A 24,167-nucleotide genomic window follows, 5' to 3' on the forward strand; every position below is an offset into this window, starting at 1 on the left:
TTTCTCTAGTCAGTTCATTATAATAGAATGTTAGTTTATACTCACTTAAACTACAATAACAGATTGGTGAAGGAGGAGGTATGGCAGCTTAATTGAACAGATAATTTGTTCTCTGCTTGCCTGTCTTGAGATAATATTCTTCCCTGGCTATGACAAAAAGAGTTGTTTCAAACCTCCTGTAATTCCCTGATGCATGCATCTTTTATATGCCCTCAGAGATAGGTGAGCACTGTGTTGGTGGTGTCGTTACAGGTGGGATATTTGTCAAGTGGTGGTCACTGTTTTCCCTACTTTTTCTTCTGTGACATGCCTCTCAACACTTTCCTGTTGAGCTTAAAGAATTACCTGTTGATGGTGGAAAGCTTCAGCTGGTTGAAAGCCATCCAGTAGGCTGCGATTGGGATAGATGACAGTGAGGTATATAAGATAGAGTGGGCTGGAGCAATAGGAAAGATGAAGGGTGTGCAACACAAAGATATCCAGGAAATGATTTAGTAAGCAAATGAACGCTTGTGTTGATAAGACACAGAATGTTGGGTGGAGGAGAGAGGCGGGCGGGGAGTAGAGGGAGAAATGGGAGACATTGAGTGAAAATCCCAAGATCTTGACCTAAATTACTATGGTTATTTAATTCTAGCTTTTTAAGATTTAGTAACCTCTCTACATTCAGGTGATTTTTACTTTGTGTTTTAGAATAATTTCAACCTAATAGTTCATTGCTTAGATAACTATTGGAGTTTGATCCTTAAATCCTTAATTGTTTATGGAGAATAGTTGGCTTCTAGCCAAAGTGCATGTGTGGAAAGCCCACTGACTTATACCTGGTGTGGTTCCCTAGGTGTGCATGTGGCTGCCCACTTGATGAATGCCCTCAACTTCTCAGTGAACTATAGTGAAGATTTCCTCGAACTGAATGCAGCAAGATACCGAAATGAGGTGGGTGGTCCCTGCCCTTCCCTTTCCCTCTCACTTGTCATTAGATAACTAATGAGGGTCTGTGATTTTGACAGAAAATTTGTACCTTGCTGCTCCTTTGAGTGCTTTTAAAATGCAGTTGTCAAGTTGAGTTTTATTCCCTTTCAATAGCAATTGCAGGTAATTACTATTCTATAGTTTCTCCTGCTGAAAATGGGAGACTGCAGTGTCTACTTTTTATATCCTGCAATATTCAGAAGGTTGCCACTCAGATCTGCTTTCTGACTCCCAGCAGCTTTTGTCTAATTCTTCTCAGTTAGCTGAGAGTCTCGACAGTGCCAATCTCAGATAAAAATACTTTAATAACTCGCTTACTGTGCTGGGGGAAAAGGGCACAGCTGTAGGTTGATTATTTGTGGATACCAAAGAATGAATTTATTTGACTTCAAATGTTAGTGTGTTTTTATGATGACTTTGTTTCCATGAAATGGATGACCGTGAGCTGAATTTCCTAGCATGTGATGTCTGACTTAGGGATGCTGTTCTTTAATGTGATCTCTTATTTGATCGGGAGATGAGGTTTTACGTGCTGAGCCAGAGCCAGATGCACAGCGCTGCTAGGTCTCTGTTGCTCAGTACTTCCACATCGTGTTCAGATAGTCATTGCTTCCCAAGGCCATGGCTGCAACCAAGCCAAACTACTCTGTCTTCCAGCCCTTTTGTGGTGAGTGACAGTGACGTTTCCTCTCATTCCAGACTCCATTTTCCCTTCCACATACCTTTAGGGCTTTCACAGACAATGTTGCTCTAATTGTTTGTTTGATTCTCTTCCTAAAAGGAAAAAAATGACAGAACACATTGTAAAACTGAATACCTCTGATCACTTTAGATAAATCTCTTGCCTCTAGGATCATCTGAAAATAGCAATATGATTTAATTAGTATGGTGCATGGGCATTGTTATTTTTAAAAGGATTACCGGGTGTAAAGCACTGAGATTCCCTGGAGAATCTAGCTTCCTAACTTGTCAAGGGACAGCTCAACAAGTCATGTTCTGTGTTTCTCCTCTCCACTTCCTGTCCCTATGCTATCCTCTAGCCTTTCCCACATTATCCAGGCCCTGCTACAGTTTCCTTGGTGCAGCATTTCCTTTTTTGCTCCTCTTCCTATAATTCATGCTTCTTTAGTACCTATGATAGTTTTTCTATTTTCATACTACCTATTTATGTTTAGTTGTCCAATATTCCACTTGGAATTTTTAGTCTTTGTGGGGGGGTGTAGTTGGGGATTGAGATAGGATTTCTCTGTATAGCTCTGGCTGTCCTGGAACTCTCTTTGTAGACTAAATTGGCCTAAAACTCACAGAGATCCACCTGCCTTTGACTCCCTGAGTGCTGGGTTTAAAGGCGTATACCACCATGCCTGGCCTGGGTTTTTAGAAAAATTATTTTTTTTTTTGCTGTGCATTGAACACAATGTATTTAAAAGCTATCTTAGTTGTAGAGTCAGGACCATAATGGATTTCTAAGCTTACAATCTTCTGGGCAACATAATGAGAACATAATATATATTTGATTTTGTATTATAGCTTAAGTTATTGAGTCTCAAAGTCATTGAAAAATAAACTACATTACAAACAGCCTGTAATCAGGTCAATGGTCAGGCCTTCCACCTTAGCCAGTGCTTTCCTTTTCTAGAGTGGGAAGCCTTCTCTGGTTTTGCTTTTTATAGTGCAAAAATGTCCTGAGACTTAATTGAGTCTATTACTCACAATGGAAGATAGATCATTGCCAAGGTAACACATACTGCCAACCTCTTGCAGAGCTTTATGCCATTAGCATTTTATTTTCCAGTCAAATGTTTTCTTCTTTTCTTTTCTCAGGATCCTAGAAAGCTTCTCTTCACAACTGGTAAGTTGTTATTATTGTTTTTCCTTAGATTCACAAGCAGAGGTCTTTGGAAATAAGCATAGTCAAATTACATAACAGCTGATACATGTTAAATTGCAACATTCCGTAAACGATGTTAATAGTTTACCTATGATGCTGCAGTGCCAACTGACGGAGGAAAACAGAGTTTGGAGCTCGAATAAATAAAGAGGAAAAGTAATCAGTCACATTGGTTTGGTGTACATTCTTTGGCAATGTTTTTGAATGAAAAGACTGTAACCCTCATGCTCCCTGAAGGCCTGCTTTGAATTGTGGTAGTGGCTGGTGCTGTAAGAGGTAATATTCATGTCCTGAGTACCTGCTCAAAAACTTTAGAGGGAAAACACTAGACTATTGATGTTATTGCAGTTCTAATAAGTAAGTCATTTTGAACTGATAAGGAAAATACAATCTTAAAACCTGTAAGTGAGAAAATCATTAAAATAACTTACGTTTTAGGACTGTGTTACCTTTTCCGTTTGCGAATGATTGTTCCTTTTTAATAATATTCACTCGAGGTCATTCAGGTAGGGCAGTTTGGTGTAATTATGTATTGTAAAGGCTACTAATTATTCATTTTCAGATGAGTAGATATAAATAAATAAGGATACACGTACCCATTTTCTTTCTTCAAAAAATACAAGTATATGTTTGGCTTTATTTGAGAGGCTCGAATACTTTCCGATAAATAAGTATAATTCATGTAAGCAAGTTTAGAATTTGTATCCATAAGTGGCTAATGGATTAGAACTTCGTTTAGCTGCTAGCCAAGAGTATGCTAGAGGCCATTCATGTTTCAGGGATGACTCAGTATTTATCACTTAGAGTCCCCTATGCTGTAATTTCTATGTTGTTTAATCTGCCTGGATCCAAAAAAGGACCAAGATTTTTTTAGACCAGCTTTATTTTATATCATACATCTAATGATACACTTTAAATGTCCACCCTTAATTAACTGAACACAAAATCTACTTGTGCAGCTCTTTAATTTGATGCAGAGATCTACACAATATCCCACATAGTAAGACACCATTTTTCCCTGTTTACTTCCATATATTGAGACCTGGGGTTTCTTTAAGATAGTCTCAGCCCTTACCTTTTCAGTCATTATAATTACAACAGTCATTATAATTAAGATATAATTATCTTTACCAGTTGTATATTTTCTTCTTCATTTATCTGAATGAAATAATCTTTATAAATTTTGACTAGCAGTCAGTTTTGTGGGATTGAATCCAGAGCTTGCACCTTCTAGGCAAACAGTCCATGACTGAGCTTCATACTCAGTCTGAACTACATAGACTCTTTTTTTGCCTCCTTTTTTTTTTTATTTAATTAAGACAATTTCTACTCACCCTACATACCACCCTCAGATCCCACCTCCTCCCTTCTCCTACCCTCTAGCCCTCCCTCCTAAGCTACCCCTTATCCCCACATTCTCCAAATCAAGGTCTCCCATGGGGAGTCAGCAGAGCCTGGCATACTGAGCTGAGGCAGGTCCAAGCCCCTCCCCACCGCACCAAGGCTGCACAAGGGGCCACACTGCAGGCACCAGGATCCATCCCTGCTACATAGACTCTTAATCATTTCGAGAGACAGAATTCTACACTTCCATGTTTTTTGCTCCATAACTCACAGTAACTAAGAAATTGAACCAACTAAGATGAATAGCTAAAGCAAACATGGTACACACATGTGAGTGTATTTTATTCATCCTTGCAGAAAAATAAAATCATGTTTTAGGTTTCCTTCTGTTATTTTATACTATTCCATAGCATTGTTTTTATATTTTGTAGACATTATTTGGCTGTGGGGCGTGTTACAGTGTCTGTGTGAAGGGTGTCCATCAGAGGACAATTTATGGGAGTTGTTTTTCCCCTTTCACCGTGTGAACTATGGGGCTGAAACTTAAATTGTCAGGCTTGGTGACAAGCACCTTTACCTGCTGAGTTATCTCACAGAACCTACAGTGCTTTTGATATGAAGAAAAAATAATCTAGAAGCTTTCTTCACATACCAGCACAGTTAAGGCCTATCATAGAAGATGGGGAAGACAGATTATAAGAGCCAGAGGGCCAGAACATTTGTTTTGAGATAGTGGCTTCTTTATACGACAGGGAAGTTACACCCATGAAACCTCAACAATTTGATTGTCTGAACAAGACCTACATAATGACATGCCAATGCAGAGCTATAGTCAGTGTATGGCAGCATCAATTAAACACTATTTTCTTTAAAATGGTTCTCCTCCAAAGACTCAGGGATCACTGTGGAAGGAGGGGAAAGAGTGTAAGAGTTAGAGGAGGTGGACAGCTACAAGGAAAGAGTGGCTTCTGGATTCAGCGAGGCAGCCTCACAGATAAACTCGCAGCAGTTGTAACAGCATGGTCAAGATATGTGCAAGCCTAGAGGAGGCCAAATGCTAGCATGCAGCAGGGAGTTGGGCACATAGCTCCACCCCTAGCCAAGTGGCTATTGGCAGTTCTTTGCTGCTGGGAAGGGAAGGATCAATTTTCTCTAAAAGTATAGTCCCTGATAAATCGAACACATCCCAGTAGAAAACCACAGACCTAAGGGTATTTGAGCAGCACAAATTGGCCTTGTTGAGAAAAGGGGAAAAAAAGGAGTGGACACAAAGTTGTGTGGGAGAGGAACCAGTGAATCTGGAAGAGTTGGGGGTGGAGCGGGAATATAATGAAAACACATTGTACAAAATTCCCAAAGAACTAATAAAAAATTGTTCCAAGTAGTAAAGTCTAAAAGTTACTTGAACTTGATGTAGAAGGGAGGTGCTAGTTCCATACAAGGACAGAACAGAGTAAAGGAGGTAAGTACCATGGTAGAAGTCATAGAAACTAACTGCTCTGGCATTGATTAATATCATTTGAGAGAGTATGTATGTGCAGAAGTAAGTATGCCCTCATCACTTTGAGTGGAGCATTTGGCAATGCAGGGACTCTTCTCCAGGAACAAAAGGCTGCCTTGTCTGAAATTCTTTGAGGCTGTACTGACTTTCTTAACAGCTTGTTTGGAGGCGGGGTTGTATATACAGAGAAATAAAATTTGAATTTGCTTTGCACTGAATAGCATACTATACTTTAGACTTTAAGGTCATAATTTTTGAACTTTCTTTCCAGTATGAGTGAAGTTGAAATGTACTTGTACATGTTTTTACAGTTCCGGGTCTGACAGGTGTCTGCATGGTGGTGGTACTGTTCCTCATGGTCACAGCTTCTACCTATGCAATAAGGTTAGTAGTGTCAGAGTGACAGTTTTGTTATTCACCTGTCCACATTGTCCAGATTTCCTTCCATTATACTCATTTCCATACAAACAGGAAAAGTCTGGCAAGACTAAAGTATTTAGACAGTACAGTTAGTGGATTATTGTGGTTGCCACTGTTGACGTAGAGCCATTTCTATATTTCATTTCCAGTTTTTGAAAATTACATTGTATTAATCATAAGAATAATATATTAAATTTTCTATTGAATACCAAGCAAAGTGGAAATTTTCAGGATCTTTCAGAGAAAACATAATTGGATATGGGATTAAATTTGACTGTATACTCAGACTTTGAGAGTTCCTAGGAATATGTGCCTTAACAATATTCTACAGCTTATTACATGATGACAGTTTTTGGTTTTGACTATAATATAATATAGTTTTCTAAATAAAGCCTCTGAAACAAAATTGATACATGCTAAAATATTTAGACACACTCTGATTCATATTGTTTTTCCTAGTAAAAACATTTTTATTTTTATTTTTATTTTTATTTTATAATTTAATTTAATTTTACATATCAGCCATGGGTTCCCCTGTCCTCCCCACTCCCACCTCCACCCCAACCTTTCCCCCAGCACACCCCCCATTCTCATCTCTTCCAGAGCAAAGACTACCCTGGGGATTCAGCTCAACCTGGTAGATTCTAGCAAAAACATTTTGGTGGGGCTTGGAAGATGACCTAGCCAGGAAAGTGCTTGCCACACAAGCATGAGGTCCTGAGTGCAGAGCAGTATTATCAATGTATAAGTTGGGCATAGTGCAGATCTATAATCCTGGGACTGGGAAGAAGATTATAGACAGGTGAATAACTGGGGCTTTCTGGACACACACACACACACACACACACACACACACACAGCAAAGTAAATAAATACATGAAAATAAAAATAGTTTGAAAAGTGTCATATATATGTCAGTAGCACTTTCCTGTCCTTTTTTCTGGGTGAGCACATTCCATTTCTGAATAGAAGTCTCACATATCATATCAAATTTTTTGCTTGAATAAAGCAAAAGAGAGAGAAATCTGAAAAAAATCTCATAATTTAAAAATATTTAAGCATTGCATTGGCTGAGATATGAAAATCAATGAACAAATGAATGTGTATAAGGTTAAAAAATAATTTGAAAGTGATATTTTCAGATGATTCTGTTTTTATACTTCTATACATATCTACTCAGAATCACACTCCACTCCCACTGTTCATAAAAGATTAATCTGCCATTGTGTGGTTATGTTTATAGACAAAGTCCCTAGCTCTTGTTTACTATGGGACACCCCACCAACATTACTCTTGTCTCTCATAACTGTTTTAAAATTTTCCCTGTTAACATATCTTATCTCTGTGTGCCACCATGCACATGTATATCATTTTCAAAACCCATGCATGTTGAGCTTTTTTGGTTAACGTAAGATTTTAAATAGTAACTTCTGAAACAAGTGCCCAATCTATGTGTTTACATACATTTTCAACTCTATCCTAAGGACAGAGTTTTAGATGTGAAATAGTTGGCTCAAAAGGTAAGTGCATTTTTAAGCCTCCTATAGAAACTACGAATTATAAAGTCTAAGTTTGGGGAAATAGGCAAGGCTTCCCTATGGCTGGGTCTGAAATTGATAAACTTATTTTTAGGGAGCATTAGACAATTATTAAAAATATTAACAATTATGTAATATTTGACCTAGAGATACAAGCAATTTAGATATGTACAAAATTCATATTATGAAGATTTTGGTGACATTGTGAAAACAAATGCTATAAATTAAGTAAATGGAAAATAATTAGCTATTACTTAAATAGGGTTTTAAAAAGTTGTTAGGATAAATATTATTGTCATTCAAAGAGCTCTTACAAACGTCTACCCTCTACCTCTAATACAGTAAATAAGTAATTATTTGCCCTAAAATCGTGAAATAAATCTGTGTGCTTCTCACATATATTCAACAAATGCTGCTCCTTATTTTATTTTCTGTCCTCCCTCAGAACATTAACACTATTAGTTAGGGTTTCTATTGCTGTGAGAAAGCACCATGACAAAAAGCAACTTGAGGCGGAAAGGGCTTGTTTCAGCTTGTAATTCTCGGATGCGACACTCTATCACCAAGGGAAGTGAAGGCAGGCATTCAAGGCAGGAAATTGGAGGCAGGCCCTGAAACAGTTGTTGGGGAAGAGTGCTGCTTACTAGCTTCCTCCTTATTTCCTCAGCTTGCTTCCTTATACAGCTTGGTTCTACTTGCCCAAGGTGGACACCACCCACAGTAGGTTGGCCTCTCTGCAACAATCATTAATCAAGAAAATGGTCCCACAGACTTGCCTACAGGCAATCTGATAGACTTTTCCTCAATTAAGGTTTGTTTTCCCAAATAACTCTAGTTTGTATCAAGTTGAAAAAAAACAAAACAAACAAACAAACAAACAAAAAAACTACCTAGAACAGTTGGCCCTCTTGTGAAATTGACACTCCAATATATTACTTTCCTTTATTATTTATCCTCAATTTCTCATAAACTATGTTTCAACTTTTAAAATTCCCAGTTTTTAGAAATTCAGTCTCTTTAAAATGTCCAAATCGTGGCTCAGAGGTTAAGAGCACTGACTGCTCTTCCAGAGGTCCTGAGTTCAATTTCCAGCACCCATATGGTGGCTCACAACCATCTATAATGAGATCTGGTGCCCTCTTCTGGCCTGCGTCATACATGGTGCATATATAATGAATAATTTTTTTTTTTTTTTAAAAAGGAACATCTTCCTTTCTTTAAAAAAAGAAAGAAAGAAAGAAAAATGTCCAAAGTCCCTCTAAATTCTAATCTCTTAATTATGTTCTTTTGCAAAATCAAAAATAAATTACTTACTTTTTATTTCAAGAAGAAGAGCCTGGGCACAGTTCAAATCAGATCAAAGCAAAAACAACATTCAGTGGTGTAAAGCTGTGTTAGACTTCTTGGACCCATGATCTGGCCTTGAACGGCCGAGGCAGCTCCACTTCTATGGTTCTGCCACCCACAGTCCATGTATCTTGTCTTATAAGTTCAGGCTACCTTTCACACCTGCTGCAGTCTGTGGTGGTCTTCCCATGCTACTAGCATCCCCCAAATGGTGGAAGGTCACCTGCACCTGGGCTGCTCCTTAACCAGTATCCTTTCCGGGGCTGTAGTTAGGGACTCTGACCCTGACACATGATGCCAAGCCTCAGCTTCTTTCCAGGACTCCTTCAGTCCTGGCGCTTCTACTGCAACTGAGTCTGTTACCTCACCATGGCTTCTCCAGGCCTCCCACAGTGCCAAGACTCAGCTGCTCTCCATAACCCCTTCATGCCTCCAAAATCAGTACTACCTGGGAAACCTTTACACATCACCAAATTCAGATGCCAGCCTGAACTTGACCACCTCTGGACCATGGCTTCTAAGTTCTGACCCAGAGGAAAATTTCTCAGAGGATTTCATTTCAGTAACAGTGGTCTCTTCTTGATTGAGGCCATTTTTTCACCCCTGGCTGACCAGAACCATGTATTCTTAGTTTAAAATATTGAATATACCAGATAGAATCTTTAAGAAACTCTAACTTCCCTCTGAAACATTATTTGCACTGTCATTAGCAATAGCTCGGTACACTCTGAACAAACCATTATTTTCTATCCCAAAGCTCTGAGTCCTTCCACAGCTACTCCCACCCCCACTCTAGAACATGCTCAGGTGTGTCACAGAAATACCCCATTCCTGGTACCAATTTCTGTCTTAGAAAGGCTATCTATTGCTGCTTGAAACACCATGACCAAAAGTGGTTTGGAGAAGAAAGGGTTTATTTCAGCTTACAATTCCACATCACAATCTGTTGTCAAAGAAAGTCAAGGCAGAGACTCAAGGGGGAAACCTGGAAGCGGTAGCTGAAGCAGAAAGAGGAATGCTGAAATTTTAGTGATCGTTTAATTTCTTTCCACTTGAGTTTTCTTTGAACTTTTTCAAAATATCCTTTGAAACGAGAACATTATTTATATTGGAAATTACAGGACAACTTAAAAATTTAATATGTGTGTAAAAACAGATAAAAGATCTGAAATTGTGGTGCTTGCCTTTAATTTCAGTACTCGGGAGTCAGAGACAGGTGATCTGTGAGTGTGAGGCCAAACACGTCTGCATAGTGAGTTCCGGGATTACAAAGAGAGACCCTGTTTCAAAAACTAAACAAATAAAAAGAAAATGCTACTAAAAAGGACAGAAAAGTTCTAAATTAGACTACACCATGGTCTTTATTTAAATTTTCTCTATATATAATTTAATAAGTATATAACATTTTCAACTGATAAATATTACTCATGAGTTTTACTAGTACACCTTATGTAGCAAGTTAATACCCTGATATCAATAGATGAATCTTATACAATTGGTAGTGCTCTTCAAATAAGAAGCATATTTTCAAAGTGCATGTTTCCTTAATGTGACAAATGTAAAGCCAGACTGAAACCAACTGATTTGTTTTTTCAGAGTTTCTAATTATGATATCTTCTGGTATACTCACAACCTCTTCTTTGTCTTCTACATGCTGCTGCTGTTGCATGTTTCAGGGTAAGTGAAACATTTTGTACCTACAATCTATGTGCTCACCTCACATACAACAGAAGGGAAGCATTTGTGGGAAGGGTGATTCTCTGCATGAGCCAGCCTCTGGTTAGCAGCCCAGGGCTCCACAAGGGATGCCCTCAGTTCAGTCAAGTACCCCAACTACAAGGAGCTCATGTCTGGGTCTCTGAATTACATTTTAGTTTAATCGCTGTCTTTTTGTCTAGATCGTTTTCACAGATCATAAATAGTATTGGGTAAGAGCACAGCTGGCATGCTCCCATTGTCTCATGTCAAGTTTTTCCAGGGAAAGAGAGTTTAGAGAAACAGACCCATTGTCCTTTCTTTAGATTGTTTTATAAAATAATTGACAAGGTGTTAGGCAGTTTATATAAATTTAGTTATTTCAGGTGCATGTTCAAAAATATTCATTCTCCTCTCCTCAGTTTTGGAGATCATTAGTAAGGACAGGGATATTAACCAGCTTTATTCCAACTGGGTTGGATTGTTCTCTAGAACATAGAGAGGTAAGGCATCAGAAACATGGCCACTCATCATAATCATGAGCCCTGACTGGTCATTCCTGCTTCATTTCCCGTGGTGGAGGTGCATTCTGTGGAGTCTTAGGCTGCAACAAAAGCACTGGGTACATTGAATGTGCTTTGCATTTTCTACTGGAAAGCAGCTGTGCTTATACCACCAACACATCATGTGTTCTCTTCTTTAAATGGCTAATTTGCTAGTTCAGAACTGTGGTCATGGAGGCGACATTGAATCAGCATATTCTATTCATGGTACCAGTAATTTAAAATACAATTATTCATTGCTTATATTAGGGTAATATAAATTCATATTGTTTCAGATGTTTTCTGATAATGAAATTCTTGGGATTTTATGAAGATTAAGATTTTGAAAACTGCAACTGGGAAACTAAGTTTGAAGAAGATTCATTAACTTGCCAAAATTCACTTAATTAATACAAACTTGATTCAGACACAGGCATTTTGAAGTTTCTTTTTCAAAGAAACAGTTCTGAACTAGAAAAAAGTTTCTTTTTTTACTGCAACACATACACATGCTTGTGTGTATGTGTGTGTGTGTGTGTGTGTGTGTGTGTGTGTGTGTGTGTGTACATGTGTGTATATATACACACATACATATTTTTGGGAGCTTGCACTTCTCAGAATTTGACTTTCCATTCTAATATCTCTTTAAGGTTTCTCTGGCCTCACTCAGGACTGTGATTTATCTGTTATCATCTCTTTCTTGTGTGGTTCCTTCTCTCCCTTCTTTTCTTTCTATTTGGAAAGAGAAAAAATGTGATCAGTTACTAACATAACCAACTATTTGTTTTTGCCTTTATGTTTTATTAAATTAAAATTTTGAAAAATATATTCCTTTGCCATTTAAAACAGTACAGTAGCCTTTTTATGGTTTAGGAGTTCAAAAATCTGTTAGTTTAAAGGAGGATTGTATTAAGACTTTTTTAGACTTTTTTAAAAGAAAAGATCTGTTTAAAATTAGCCTCTTTTGTAGAACAAATAACACAGGCAGATGGCAATTTTAGTTTACATACATAACCAACAAAAGAGCTACAGAAGAATTAAATATAATAAATCTATTTTATAACCAGATTAACAATGAAATGAAAGTAATTGTTGTAATAGTTATAATATTGGAGGAATTATCATTGTATACATTCACAATACAATAATAATTCTATATTACATATTTTTTCATTGAACTTTAATTTTTACTAAAATAGAGATTGTTTCTGACATGAAGAAAATGGCTACTGGTAAATTTTGCAACTTTTTGAAGTTTTTTGTTTTCTTTTAAATTAACAAGTGCACATATGTAGGTGAGTTATTTTAAGTTATCTTTTGTGCCATTTCTAGGAATTCAAACAGATTTTTATTCTTAAAACACCTACGAAATAACATCCTCCAGTCTTGTTTTATTTTTTTCTCCAGTCTTTTGTTAATAAAAAGACTTGGAGTTGTTCAATGCAAGATTCATGCATGCAAGTTAAAATTTCTATTTAACAGTATACTGTAGGCTTGATGGGAACAATCTCTATTTGCCGGGCACCCACACCTCTGCCCATCAATGTATTGAATACTTGGGTAAAGAGGCACAATCTACTGTAGAATCTCAGTCTCCCGGGAGATAATTGATTTGAGATTAAAAAAAAAAAAATCAATAAAAAGCTGCAGGCTGTATCTCCAAAATACAAACATCATTTATTTACAGGAATTCTAACAATTCAGGGAAGAGATGAATCCACATTGAGCAAAGATTTTAGAAAAGATTTGGCTTCAAAGATGAGGTGATTCAATTGTTTGGCCGCTTTTTCTTCTTACATAGATTTTACAGGAAAAGGGTTGATTACTTCATGTGATTTTGTAAGGTTTTGTTTAGCTGTAGAATTTTTGAATTTATTTTAAGCCAACTAGCCTGTTTGTTTTTCTAATGTCAAACAACTTTCCTCTTTAAGTTTACTTCCTACTTAAATGACTGGTATCAATTGTTTATATTTATGAATAATGATGTGAGTTCTTATACATGTATAAATTCTTGGTTGATCAAGTCAGGTTCTTCAGTGTCTGTCATATACTAACCTCAAATATACTTCTGGCTTCTGAATCCCCATGTCCTCAGGGTGTAAATGCCTAATTCTGAAAATGCCCATTTTGATGTGGCATAGCTCTAATTCCTACACAGTTCCTTCCCTTTTTTTATCCCAAATTCATTCTCCTATAACTTTAATCTAGGGATTTAAGAGTCTACACACATCATCATTCTTAACTTTTCTCATTGGACATGTTATCAGTTAATATTGTCTGAATGCTTATCGTGTGTGTGTGTGTGTGTGTGTGTGTGTGTGTGTGTGTGTGTGTGTGGTGCTGGGGATTAACCCCAGAGCTTCAAGCATTTGCCATGCTAGTTGAGTACTCTGCCACTGAGCTATATCACCAGCCCACTAATGTTTATTTTATTCATTTTTCCCAACAAGCCTTCAGTTGCTTGTTCTTCCTTGGACTGCTTGTCAGTGAAAACAGTGGCACAACCCAGGGCCAGTGAGTTGGCACAGGAAGTAAAGGCACTCTTTGCCAAGTTTGACAACCTGAGTTTGATCTCTAGAACCCACATTGTGGAAGAAAAATATTGACTCCTGCCAGCTGTCCTCCAACCTCCTCATGACATGTATGCATGCATATGTGCAAGTGCACATGTACATACAGGAACATGCACACACACACACACACACATAGACACACACAGTACAATAAATGAAATCTAAAAGAAAACAATACAGAACTCAGGAATTTGAACATAGCACAATAAGAAACAATGAGTTGCTGCTATAAAGAGTCTCGAGCTAAGTTCACTGAGCTTTTCATGTGGTTGTGTTTACAGAGAAATTGAAAAGCAAACAGCTTTAGTACTTAATGGGTATGAAAAAAATTGTTTCCATAGATGCAACAAGCTTTTGATGCCTGTTATTTTCATTTACTGCTTCTCCATGAACCATGGAGTCTGTTTTATCTATTCTTATCCAAATCAAATATGATCCCTCTGTTTTTCTTTTAAGCTTGAAGATATATAGCAAGGATGCTCTTTTTACAGTGTTTATTCAAGTGAAAACTTGTAAGTGGCTATACGAATTCCTAACAGGAATCAAGTTTGTCCAATTCAAATAACATCAAGAAGCTTGCACATTCTTCTTCTACCGCACAGACATATCATTTGTTTGGAAAACTAAACATTTTCCCCCTACTTCTTAGTAAAGAATTTATTTAAAATTTAGGATATTTCAGTGGTTCTGAAGTAGATCACACAAGGAACACTTCTTATAAAAGGCTATATAAAGCCAAGAAGAAGAAGGAAACAATTGCTTCTCTTTACCCCATTTCATCGCCTGACTCAGTCTTTTTCCATCTCTTTGTTTTATCCAATTTAACATAGTGGGCTGTTGAAGTATCAAACCAATTTGGATACCCACCCTCCTGGCTGCATTAGTCTTAACCAGACCCATTCTCAGGGTCTTTCCTCACTAGAATACATCTCAGAACATTTTCGTGGATCTTTGCCTGAAGGATTTTCAAAACTAGAAGGTCATAACCAGAAAACAGTTGTGAAGATTTGCCTCGAGGAACCCAAGTTTCAAGCTCATTTTCCACAGGTCAGATTAATTCTTTGTTTAAGATCTGCCAAGTCTGTGCTTTCATGTGACTGACATTGCATTATAATATGCCTCTGAATTTGTGTGTTCAGATACCATGGGATATTTCAGGACATTTAGACAGAAAATTGATATTTTTTTGTGACAGGTATCTAATACTTCAAGACAAAAGGCATACATTTAGAATATAGAAGAATGTCTAGTTATACATTTTATGGAAATATGTTTCTTCTAGAGTTTGCTTTGAAAGACTACATATATGTATCCTAAAGCTATTAAGACATGCAGATTGAATAAGAAATACTATAAACCAAAACAGAAACAACTACCAATTGTTATAATACAGTTTTACAAAATAATATTAAAAATTATAAATCGTGAAGTTAATTTGTTGAAAGCTTACCATGACCGTCTTGGCACTATGCCGAATTGCTCTGTATGCATGATTTCTTTCCATATCCACACCTAAACTTTGAAGCAGTTCCTCAATTAAATGCTGAAGACATTGAGCTTTCACACGTATCCTGACTGTCGCCTGTAAACAAGTGGTGGGGAAAAGTAGTGTATAGATGCAGGTCTTTAATTCAAGTACTGCTCTTGAAAAGTTCTCCAAGGATTCCACAAATAGTTCAGTAACTTCTACTGCCCCACACACCGCCCTTGTGACTGAGGGAACTGCCAACGTCTAAGTGAGGCCCACTATTCCTCATATGAAATGGAGGAAGAGATAGACTTAGAAAATTCTGCTTTAAAGAGAGAAGATAGAGAAGTAACACAGCTAGATGAATTTTTAGATGACTTTGAAGTCAGCTGGCCATTTTCTGAGTGTCATATGATAATGGATATTATTTAAGGTAAACATAGAAAGTTCCATTTTACTGATGTGGGGCTTAATCATCTAGAAGTGACTGACTTAAAACTGCATGGTCACTGCATTGCAGAACTTATTCTGCCTTGCTTACTCTTCAGAGTGTCATGTTCGACTGTCACAATCTGCAAAGCAGGAGCTAACTGTCTTCATTGAATGAGCAATGTCTGGAACAACTGTGTAAATAAGGTTTCTGTAATGGGCCATTTAAATAAGACTGAAGGTCGCATGGAATAAGACACCTGTAAGAGGCCTAGGCCGTATAATAGCAAGTCCAAAAGCATCTGTTACTAACACAATGAAGCTCTGCCTCAGATCAACAAACATAACACACATCTCTGTAAATGAAATACAGTTCAGTTGAAAGTTTTAAAGAGATGTGGAGGCTATAGTGTGCAGTTGTAGGGGAGAGATTGTTCTCATAGGCACCTGCATTTCTCCATTCAAAGCAGCCCGTTTTTACATAAAAGTAATTTTGACCATATTGTATTATATAAACATTGTAATAGAAACATGCCCAATGCATCCTAATTTCAAAACTAGAAATGCATTTACATTTATCATTGTGTATATAAATCATATGTGTATCCATATACTTATGTTCATTGAATATCTAGGGCAGTATTTTATTTTGTCTTTTTTTGCTAAACGTTGAACTCTTTTTTTTTTTTAATAATACTCAAATAAATATGATGCTTTAACTTGCCTTGTTTGAATGAATTGCTGAGAGCATCAGCTATGTTCTACTCATTCTTGCCAATATCCTACTGTTTACAATACAAATTGAAATATCATTGCTCAGTTGTTTATACAGTCATGCATTTCTTGAAGCATGCTTATGAAAAATTTCCCTTAGACCTGGATTTGGATTTCTGGACCTTTGTGCCTATACTGTGCTGAGAGACTTTACCGATGCATCAGGAGCAACAAACCTGTTACCATCATCTCCGTAATCAATCATCCCTCAGATGTTATGGAACTCCGAATGGTCAAAGAAAACTTTAAAGCAAGACCTGGCCAGGTGAGCCAGTGGTTAGCGTCTATGCAAATATCCTTTATCACTAGGTAACTTTTGAAAATTAGTAGACAGATTTATTGAAATAGTTGTATTTCTTTTTTGATCATTTAAAATATTATCTGTTTGTTGCTTTTTTAGTATGTTATTCTACATTGTCCCAGTGTATCAGCATTAGAAAACCACCCATTTACTCTCACGATGGTAAGACACATGTTTCTTGAATTTTAAAAATTTTAAATTGTAGAACATCTTTGCATATGTGTGCATGTGCACACATGGACTTATGTATTTGTGTATCTCTGTGCATATATCTCTGTGTACACATGTGTATGTCAATACATGTACATATATCTGAGTATATGAGTGTATATATGTGAGTATTTGTGTGCATCACACGTGTGTATTTGTGTGTGTGTGGGTTTTACTTTATTCGAAACATTATTGGAGGATTAGAGTTCCCTTTGTGTCTTAGCAAGCTGTCATTTTTTTTCAAAGAACTCTAGTTTTCTGTTCAGAAACTTTGTGACTATTTGTTCTCCATTATTTTTTTGATTCCTTACTATTCAGTATATATTAATTTTATTTAAAATTTGTGAAGGCTTATTCATTTAAAGCATAGGCATTTCTTAGTTTCACTTTTCCATGTATGAGTTATGGGCTTGGAGATATTAACAGCTATTAGAGTGCTTTAAAAGTCAGAAAAGTAAGTATATATTTCATTTCAGTGTATCATGTATTTTGACCATGTGCATCTAAGGTGTCCTGTCCTACACACTTCTAAACCCTTTTTCTTAATTTTTTTTTTTTTTTTTGAGACAGGGTTTTCCTGTGTAGCATTGCGCTTTTTCTGGAACTCTCTCTGTAGCCCAGGCTGGCCTGGAACTCACAGAGATCTGCCTGCCTCTATCTCCAGAGTGCTGGGATTAAAAGCATGTGCCACCACCACCCAGCCTCTTTCTTAAACACTTTCATGCCATATATAAATGATTTTTTTTGTTCTGTGTAAAATCTAGGATCCACAAATGAGAGAAATACCCAAAATACCTTTTTTCTGCATCTTTGTTATTTTACTTAATCTGCTGATCTCCAGTTGGTCATCTCACTGTGTAGTATAGGCAGGGCTCATGCTTATGATCTCACTCTGCTCCCAGAGCATGAGGAGCATAAGCCTGCATCAATTTACAGAATTTGAATTTTACATAATTCACAAATACAAGATGAAATAGGATTTCTAATTTTTCATTTCTAAATCATTTCCCTCATTTTTTGTCATTGATAATTGCAGATGTTTTGTCTACTTTGGCATATGCAAATGCTGTCACTAGCTTGTTGTTTGTTTTTGCTCTTTGTGGGGGGGTATGCCATCTAGCTCCCAAATGAATCACACAGAGAGGCTTTTTTTAAAATTATGTGTTTTAATTTTATACATCAGCCATGGGTTCCCCTGTCCTCCCCCGTCCCACCCCAACCCCTACCTTCCCCCCAGGCCCTCCCCTCCATTCCCATGACCTCCAGGAACAAGAAACCCCTGGGGACTCATTTAAAACTGGTGGATTCAGTACAGGCAGGCCCTGTCCCTCCTTCCAGGCTGAGCAGGTGTCCCTGTGTAAGCCCTAGGTTCCAAACAGCCAGCTCATGCACTAAGAACAGGTCCTGGTCCCACAGCCTGGGTGCCTCCTAAATAGATCAAGCTATTCAATTGTCTCACTTATCCAGAGGGCCTGATCTAGCTGGGGGCTCCACAGACGTTGGTTCATAATTCATGTGCTTCCATTAGTTTGGCTATTTGTCCCTGTGCTTTTTGCAATCTTGGATTCAACAATTCATGCTCTTGCAGTCCCTCCTCTTTGTCAACAGTTGGACACCTGGAGCTCCACCTGGGGCCTGGCTGAGGATCTCTGCATGCACTTCCATCAGTTATTGGATGAGAGTTCCAAGACGACTGTTAGGGTGTTTAGTCATCTGATCACCAGACTAGGACAGATCAGACTTTCTCTCGACCATTGCCAGCAAAAAAGGATATATCATTGTGGGTTTCTGGGGACCTCTTGGGCATTCTGCCTATTCCTGTTCTCATGTGGTCTTTATTTATCATGGTCTGTTATTCCTCGTTCTCCCTTTCTGTTCTTGATCCAGCTGGGATCTCCTGCTCCCCTAAGCTTTCTTTCCCTCAAATCTTGCCCTTTATTACTCCCGCTGTTGTCCAGGTTGTTCATGTAGATCTCATCCATTTCTCTGTCATTGGGCGATCCCTGTGTCTTTCCTAGGGTCCCATTTTCTAGGTACCCTCCCTGGAGATGTGTAGCAGTATAGTCATCTTTGTTTTACATCTAATATCCTCCTATGAGTGAGTACATACCATGTTTGTCCTTCTGAGTCTGAGTTACCTCACTCAGGATGATTTTTTCTAGATCCATCCATTTGCCTGCAAACCTCATGATGTCATTGTTTTTCTCTCCTGAGTAGTAATCCATTGTGTATATGTACCATATTTTCTTTATCCATTCTTCAGTGGAAGGGCATCTAGGTTGTTTCTAGGTTCTGGCTATTACAAACAATGCTGATATGAACATAGCTGAGCAAATGCCCTTGTGGTATGATTGAGCATTCCTTGGGTATATGCCCAAGAGTGCTACAGCTGGGTCTTGGGGGAGATGGATTCCCAGTTTTCTAAGGAAGTGCCATATTGATTTCCAAAGTGGCTGTACAAGCTTGCATTCCCACCAGCAGTGGAGAAGAGTTCCCCTTGCTCCACATCCTCTCCAGCATAAGCTGTCTTCTCTGCTTTTGATCTTAGCCATTCTGACAGGTGTAAGGTGGAATCTCAGAGTTGTTTTGATTTGCATTTCCTGGATAATTAGGGATGTTGAGCAATTCCTTAAATGTCTTTCAGCCATTTGAACTAACTCTGTGGAGAATTCTCTGTTTACTTCTATAGCCCATTTCTTAATTGGACTGTTGGGCATTATGATGTCTAATTTCTTGAGTTCTTTATTCTGGATATCAGCCCTCTGTCAGATGTGGGGTTGGTGAAGAGCTTTTCCCATTCTGTAGGTTGTCGCTTTGTCTTGTTGACCATGTCCTTTGCTCTACAAAAGCTTCTCAGTTTCAACAGGTAACATTGATTGTTTCTCTCAGTGTCTGTGCTCCTGGTGTTATATTTAGAAAGTGATCTCTGGTGCCAATGCATTCAAGAGTACTTCCTACTTTCTGTTCTATCAGGCTCAGAGTAGCTGGATTTATGTTGAGGTCTTTGATCCACTTGGTGACAGATATGGAACTATTTGCAGCCTTCTTCTACATTGACATCCAGTTATGCCAGAACCATTTGTTGAAAATGCTTTCTTTTTTCCAATGTACATTTTTGGCTTCTTTGTCAAAAATCATATGTTCATAGGTGTGTGGGTTAATGTCAGGGTCTTCTATTTGATTCCATTGTTCCACATGTTGGTTTTTATGCCAGGACCAAGCTGTTTTTATTACAGTAGCTCTATAGTAGAGCTTGAGGGATCATGATGCCTCCAGAAGTTGTTGTATTGTACAGGATTCTTTTGGCTATCCTGGGTTTTTTGTTTTTCCATATGAAGTTGAGTATTATTCTTTCCAGATATGTGAAGAATTGTGTTGGTAATTTGATAGGGATTGTGTTGAATCTGTAGATTGCTTTTGGTAAGATCGCCATTTTTACTATGTTAATCCTGCCTATCCATGAGCATGGGAGATCTTTCCATTTTCTGACATCTTCTTCAATTTCTTTTTTCAGGGACTTAAATTTCTTGTCATATAGGTCCTTCACATGCTTAGTTAGAGTAACCCCAAGGTATTTTATATCATTTGTGGCTATTGTAAAGGGTGATGTATCTCTGATTTCCTTCTCAGCCTGTTTGTCTATTGTATATAGGAGGGCTACTGATTTTTTTGAGTTGATCTTGTATCCTGCAATGTTGCTGAAGGTTTTTATTAACTGTATCAGTTCCTTGTTTGAATTTTTGGGGTCACTCATGTATACTAGCATGTCATCTGCCAATAAGGAGAGATGACTTCTTCCTTTCCAATTTGTATCCCCTTAATCTCTTTATGTTGTTTTATAGCTCTGGCTAGAACTTCAAGTACTATATTGAGTAAGTATGGGGAGAGGGGACAATCTTGCCTTGTTCCTGAGTTTAGTGGTAATGCTTTGAGTTTCTCTCCATTTAATTTGATGTTGGCTGTTGGCTTACTGTAGATTGCCTTTATTATGTTTTGGTATGTTCCCTGTATTCCTGATTGCTCCAAGACCTTTATCATGAAGGGGTGTTGGATTTTGTCAAATGCCTTTTCTTCATCTATTGAGATGATCATGTGGTTTTTTTCTTTAAGTTTGTTTATATGGTGTATTACATTGACGGATTTTCGTATGTTGAACCACACTTCTATCCCTGGAATGAAGCCTACTTGATCATGGTGGATAATTGTTTTGATGTGTTCTTGGAGTCTGTTTGCCAGAATTTTATTGAGTATTTTTGCATCAATGTTCATGAGGGAGATTGGTTTATAGTTCTCTTTCTTTGTTGCATCTTTGTTTGGTTTAGGAATCAGGGTAATTGTAGCCTCATAGAAGGAGTTTGGTAATATACCTTCTGCTTCTATTTGTGTGGAACAATTTAAAGAGTATTGGTACTAAGTCTAAGATCTGGTAGAATTCTGCAGTGAAACCCTCAGATCCAGGGTTTTATTTGATTGGGAGACTTTACTCACTGATTCTATTTTCTTAGGGCTTATTGGACTACTTAAATGGTTTATCTGGTGTTGATTTAACTTAGGTATGTGGTACCTATCCAGAAGATTATCCATTTCTTTTAGATTTTCCAGTTTTGTGGAGTAGAGGTTTTTGAAGTATGACCTGATGATTTTCTGGATTTCCTCATTGTCTTTTGTTATGTTCCCCTTTTCATTTCTGATTTTGTTAATTTGGATGTTTTCTCTCTGTCTTTTGGTTAATTTGGATAAGGGCTTGTCTATCTTGTTGATCTTCTCAAAGAACCAACTCTGTTTCATTAATCCTTTGTATTGTTCTCTTTATTTCTATTTTATTCAATTCAGCTCTCAGTTTGATAATTTCCTGGCATCTGTTCCTCTTGGGAGACATTGCTTCTTCCTGTTCAAGGGCTTTCAGGTGTGCTGTCAAGTCACTAGCATGATATTTCTCTAGCTTCTTCATGTGGGCATTTAGTGCTATGAATTTCCCTCTTAGCACTGCTTTCATAGTATCCCATAAGTTTGGGTATGTGGTGTACTCATTTTCATTGATCTCTAGGAAGTCTTTAATTTCTTTCTTTATTTCTTCCTTAACCCATTGGTGATTCAGTTGAGCATTATTCAGTTTCCATGAGATTGTAGGATTTCTGTAGTTTTTGTTGTTGTTGAAATCTAACTTTAAACCATGGTAGTCTGATAGAACAAAGGAGGTTATTCCAATTGTTTTGTATCTGTTGAGATTTGCTTTGTGGCGAAGTATGTGGTCGATTTTAGAGCAGGTTCCATGGGGTGCTGAGAAGAAGATATATTCTTTTTTGTTTGGGTGGAATGTTCTGTAGATATGGATTAAGTCCATTTGAGCCATAAAATCAGTTAAGTCCATTATGTCTCTGTTAAGTTTCAATTTGGCCAATCTGTCCAGAGGTGAAAGTGGGGTGTTGAAGTCTCCCACTATTTATGTGTGGGGTGTTATGTGTGGTTTATGCTTTAGTAATGTTTCTTTTACATATGTGGGTGCCCTTGTGTTTGGGGCATAAATGTTCAGAATTGAAACTTCATCTTGGAGGATCCTTCCTGCGATGAGTATGTAATGTCCTTCATCATCTCTTTTGATTGATTTTAGTTTGAAGTCTATTTTGCTGGATATTAAGATGGCTACACCAGCTTGCTTCTTAAGACCATTTGAGTGGAAAGTCTTTTCCCAGCATTTTATTCTTAGGAGGTGTCTGTCTTTGAATTTAAGGTGTGTTTCTTGTATGCAGCAGAAGGATGCTTCCTGTTTTCGTATGCATTTTGTTAGTCTGTGTCTTTTTATAGATGAATTAAGTCCATTGATATTAAAGGATATTAATGACCAGTGATTGTCCGTTCCTGTTTGTTATTTTTATTTTTTGGTGGTACTGTGTGTGTACTTCTCTTCTTTGGGGTTTACTGCTGTGGTGTTATCTATTGCCTGTGTTTTCATGGGTGTATCTGCCTTCCTTAGGTTGGAATTTTCCTTCTAGTGCTTTCTGTAGGGCTGGGTTTGTTGATAAGTATTGTTTAAATCTGGTTTTGTCTTGGAAGGTCTTGTTCACTCCATCTATGATGATTGAAAGCTTTTCTGGGTATATTAGTCTAGGTTGGCATCCATGGTCTCTTAGTGTCTGCATTATATTTGTCCAGGTCCTTTAGGCTTTCAAAGTCTCCATTGAGAAATCGGGTGTTATTCTGATGGTTTTGCCTTTATAAGTCACTTGGCCTTTTTCCTTTGCTGCCCTTAATATTCTTTCTTTATTCTGTACATTTAGTTGTTTAATTATTATGTGGCGAGGGGACTTTTTTGGGGGGTCTAGTCTGTTTGGTGTTCTATAGGCTTCTTGTATCTTCATAGGCATTTCCTTATTTAAGTTAGGAAAGTTTTCTTCTATGATCTTGTTAAATATATTTTCTGTGTCTTTGAGTTGGTATTCTTCTCCTTCCTCTATCCCTATTATTCATAAGTTTGGTCTTTTCATGGTGTCCCAAATTTCTTGTACATTTTGGGTCATGACTTTGTTGGTTTTTGTGTTTTCTTTGACTGATGAATCTATTTCTTCTAAAGTATCTTCAACACCAGAGATCCTCTCTTCCATCTCTTGCATTCTGTTGGTTATACTTGTATCTGAATTTCCTGTTTGTTTACTCAGATTTTCTATTTCCAGCATTCCTTCTGCTACTGTCTTCTTCATTTTTTCTATTTCCCTCTTCAGGTCTTGGACTATCTCCCTTGCTTTTTCATGATTTTCTTTCAAGGACTTATTTTTTTCTTCTGCTTTAATTGTCCTTTCCTCTAGTTTTTTATAGCGTTCTTCCCATTTTTTGTTTGTCTGTTCCTCTACTTTATTTTTGATTTCTTCTACATAAGGCTCTGGCCTCTTCATGATGTTACTTATAAGGTTGTTTTATTCTTATTCTTATTCTTCCATTCTGTGATGTTCACGTCTAGCTGTTGGAGAAGGGCTAGGTTCTGGTGATGCTGTATTGCTCTTTATTTTGTTGTATGTGCTTCTGCCTTGACATCTGCCCATCTCCTCTTGGGTTCGTTCTTGGTCTTATCAGTGTACTTGGTCCAGAGAGAGCTGACAGATTTAGGGAGCCTCTCTCTGGTCCAGATGGAAGCTCTGGGCCAGATGGGAGCGCTGGTCCTGATGAG

The 24,167-nt window shown here is 37.6% G+C and overlaps 1 protein-coding gene across 1 annotated transcript in view; it reads left to right on the top strand.

Moving 5' to 3' along the window:
• Nox4 (NADPH oxidase 4) overlaps positions 1-24,167 on the top strand; it is a 136,764-nt gene that overhangs the window by 40,513 nt on the left and 72,084 nt on the right. The window contains exons 5-11 of the mRNA XM_036200337.1: positions 839-936; positions 2,797-2,824; positions 6,020-6,092; positions 10,610-10,690; positions 14,654-14,870; positions 16,595-16,759; positions 16,895-16,957. Coding sequence (XP_036056230.1) covers positions 839-936; positions 2,797-2,824; positions 6,020-6,092; positions 10,610-10,690; positions 14,654-14,870; positions 16,595-16,759; positions 16,895-16,957 — 725 coding nt within the window. The remainder of the gene's footprint in view (positions 1-838; positions 937-2,796; positions 2,825-6,019; positions 6,093-10,609; positions 10,691-14,653; positions 14,871-16,594; positions 16,760-16,894; positions 16,958-24,167) is intronic.

The sequence above is a fragment of the Onychomys torridus genome, chromosome 1 (genome assembly GCF_903995425.1).
Source record: "Onychomys torridus chromosome 1, mOncTor1.1, whole genome shotgun sequence".
In the NCBI taxonomy this organism is placed as follows: Eukaryota; Metazoa; Chordata; class Mammalia; order Rodentia; family Cricetidae; genus Onychomys; species Onychomys torridus.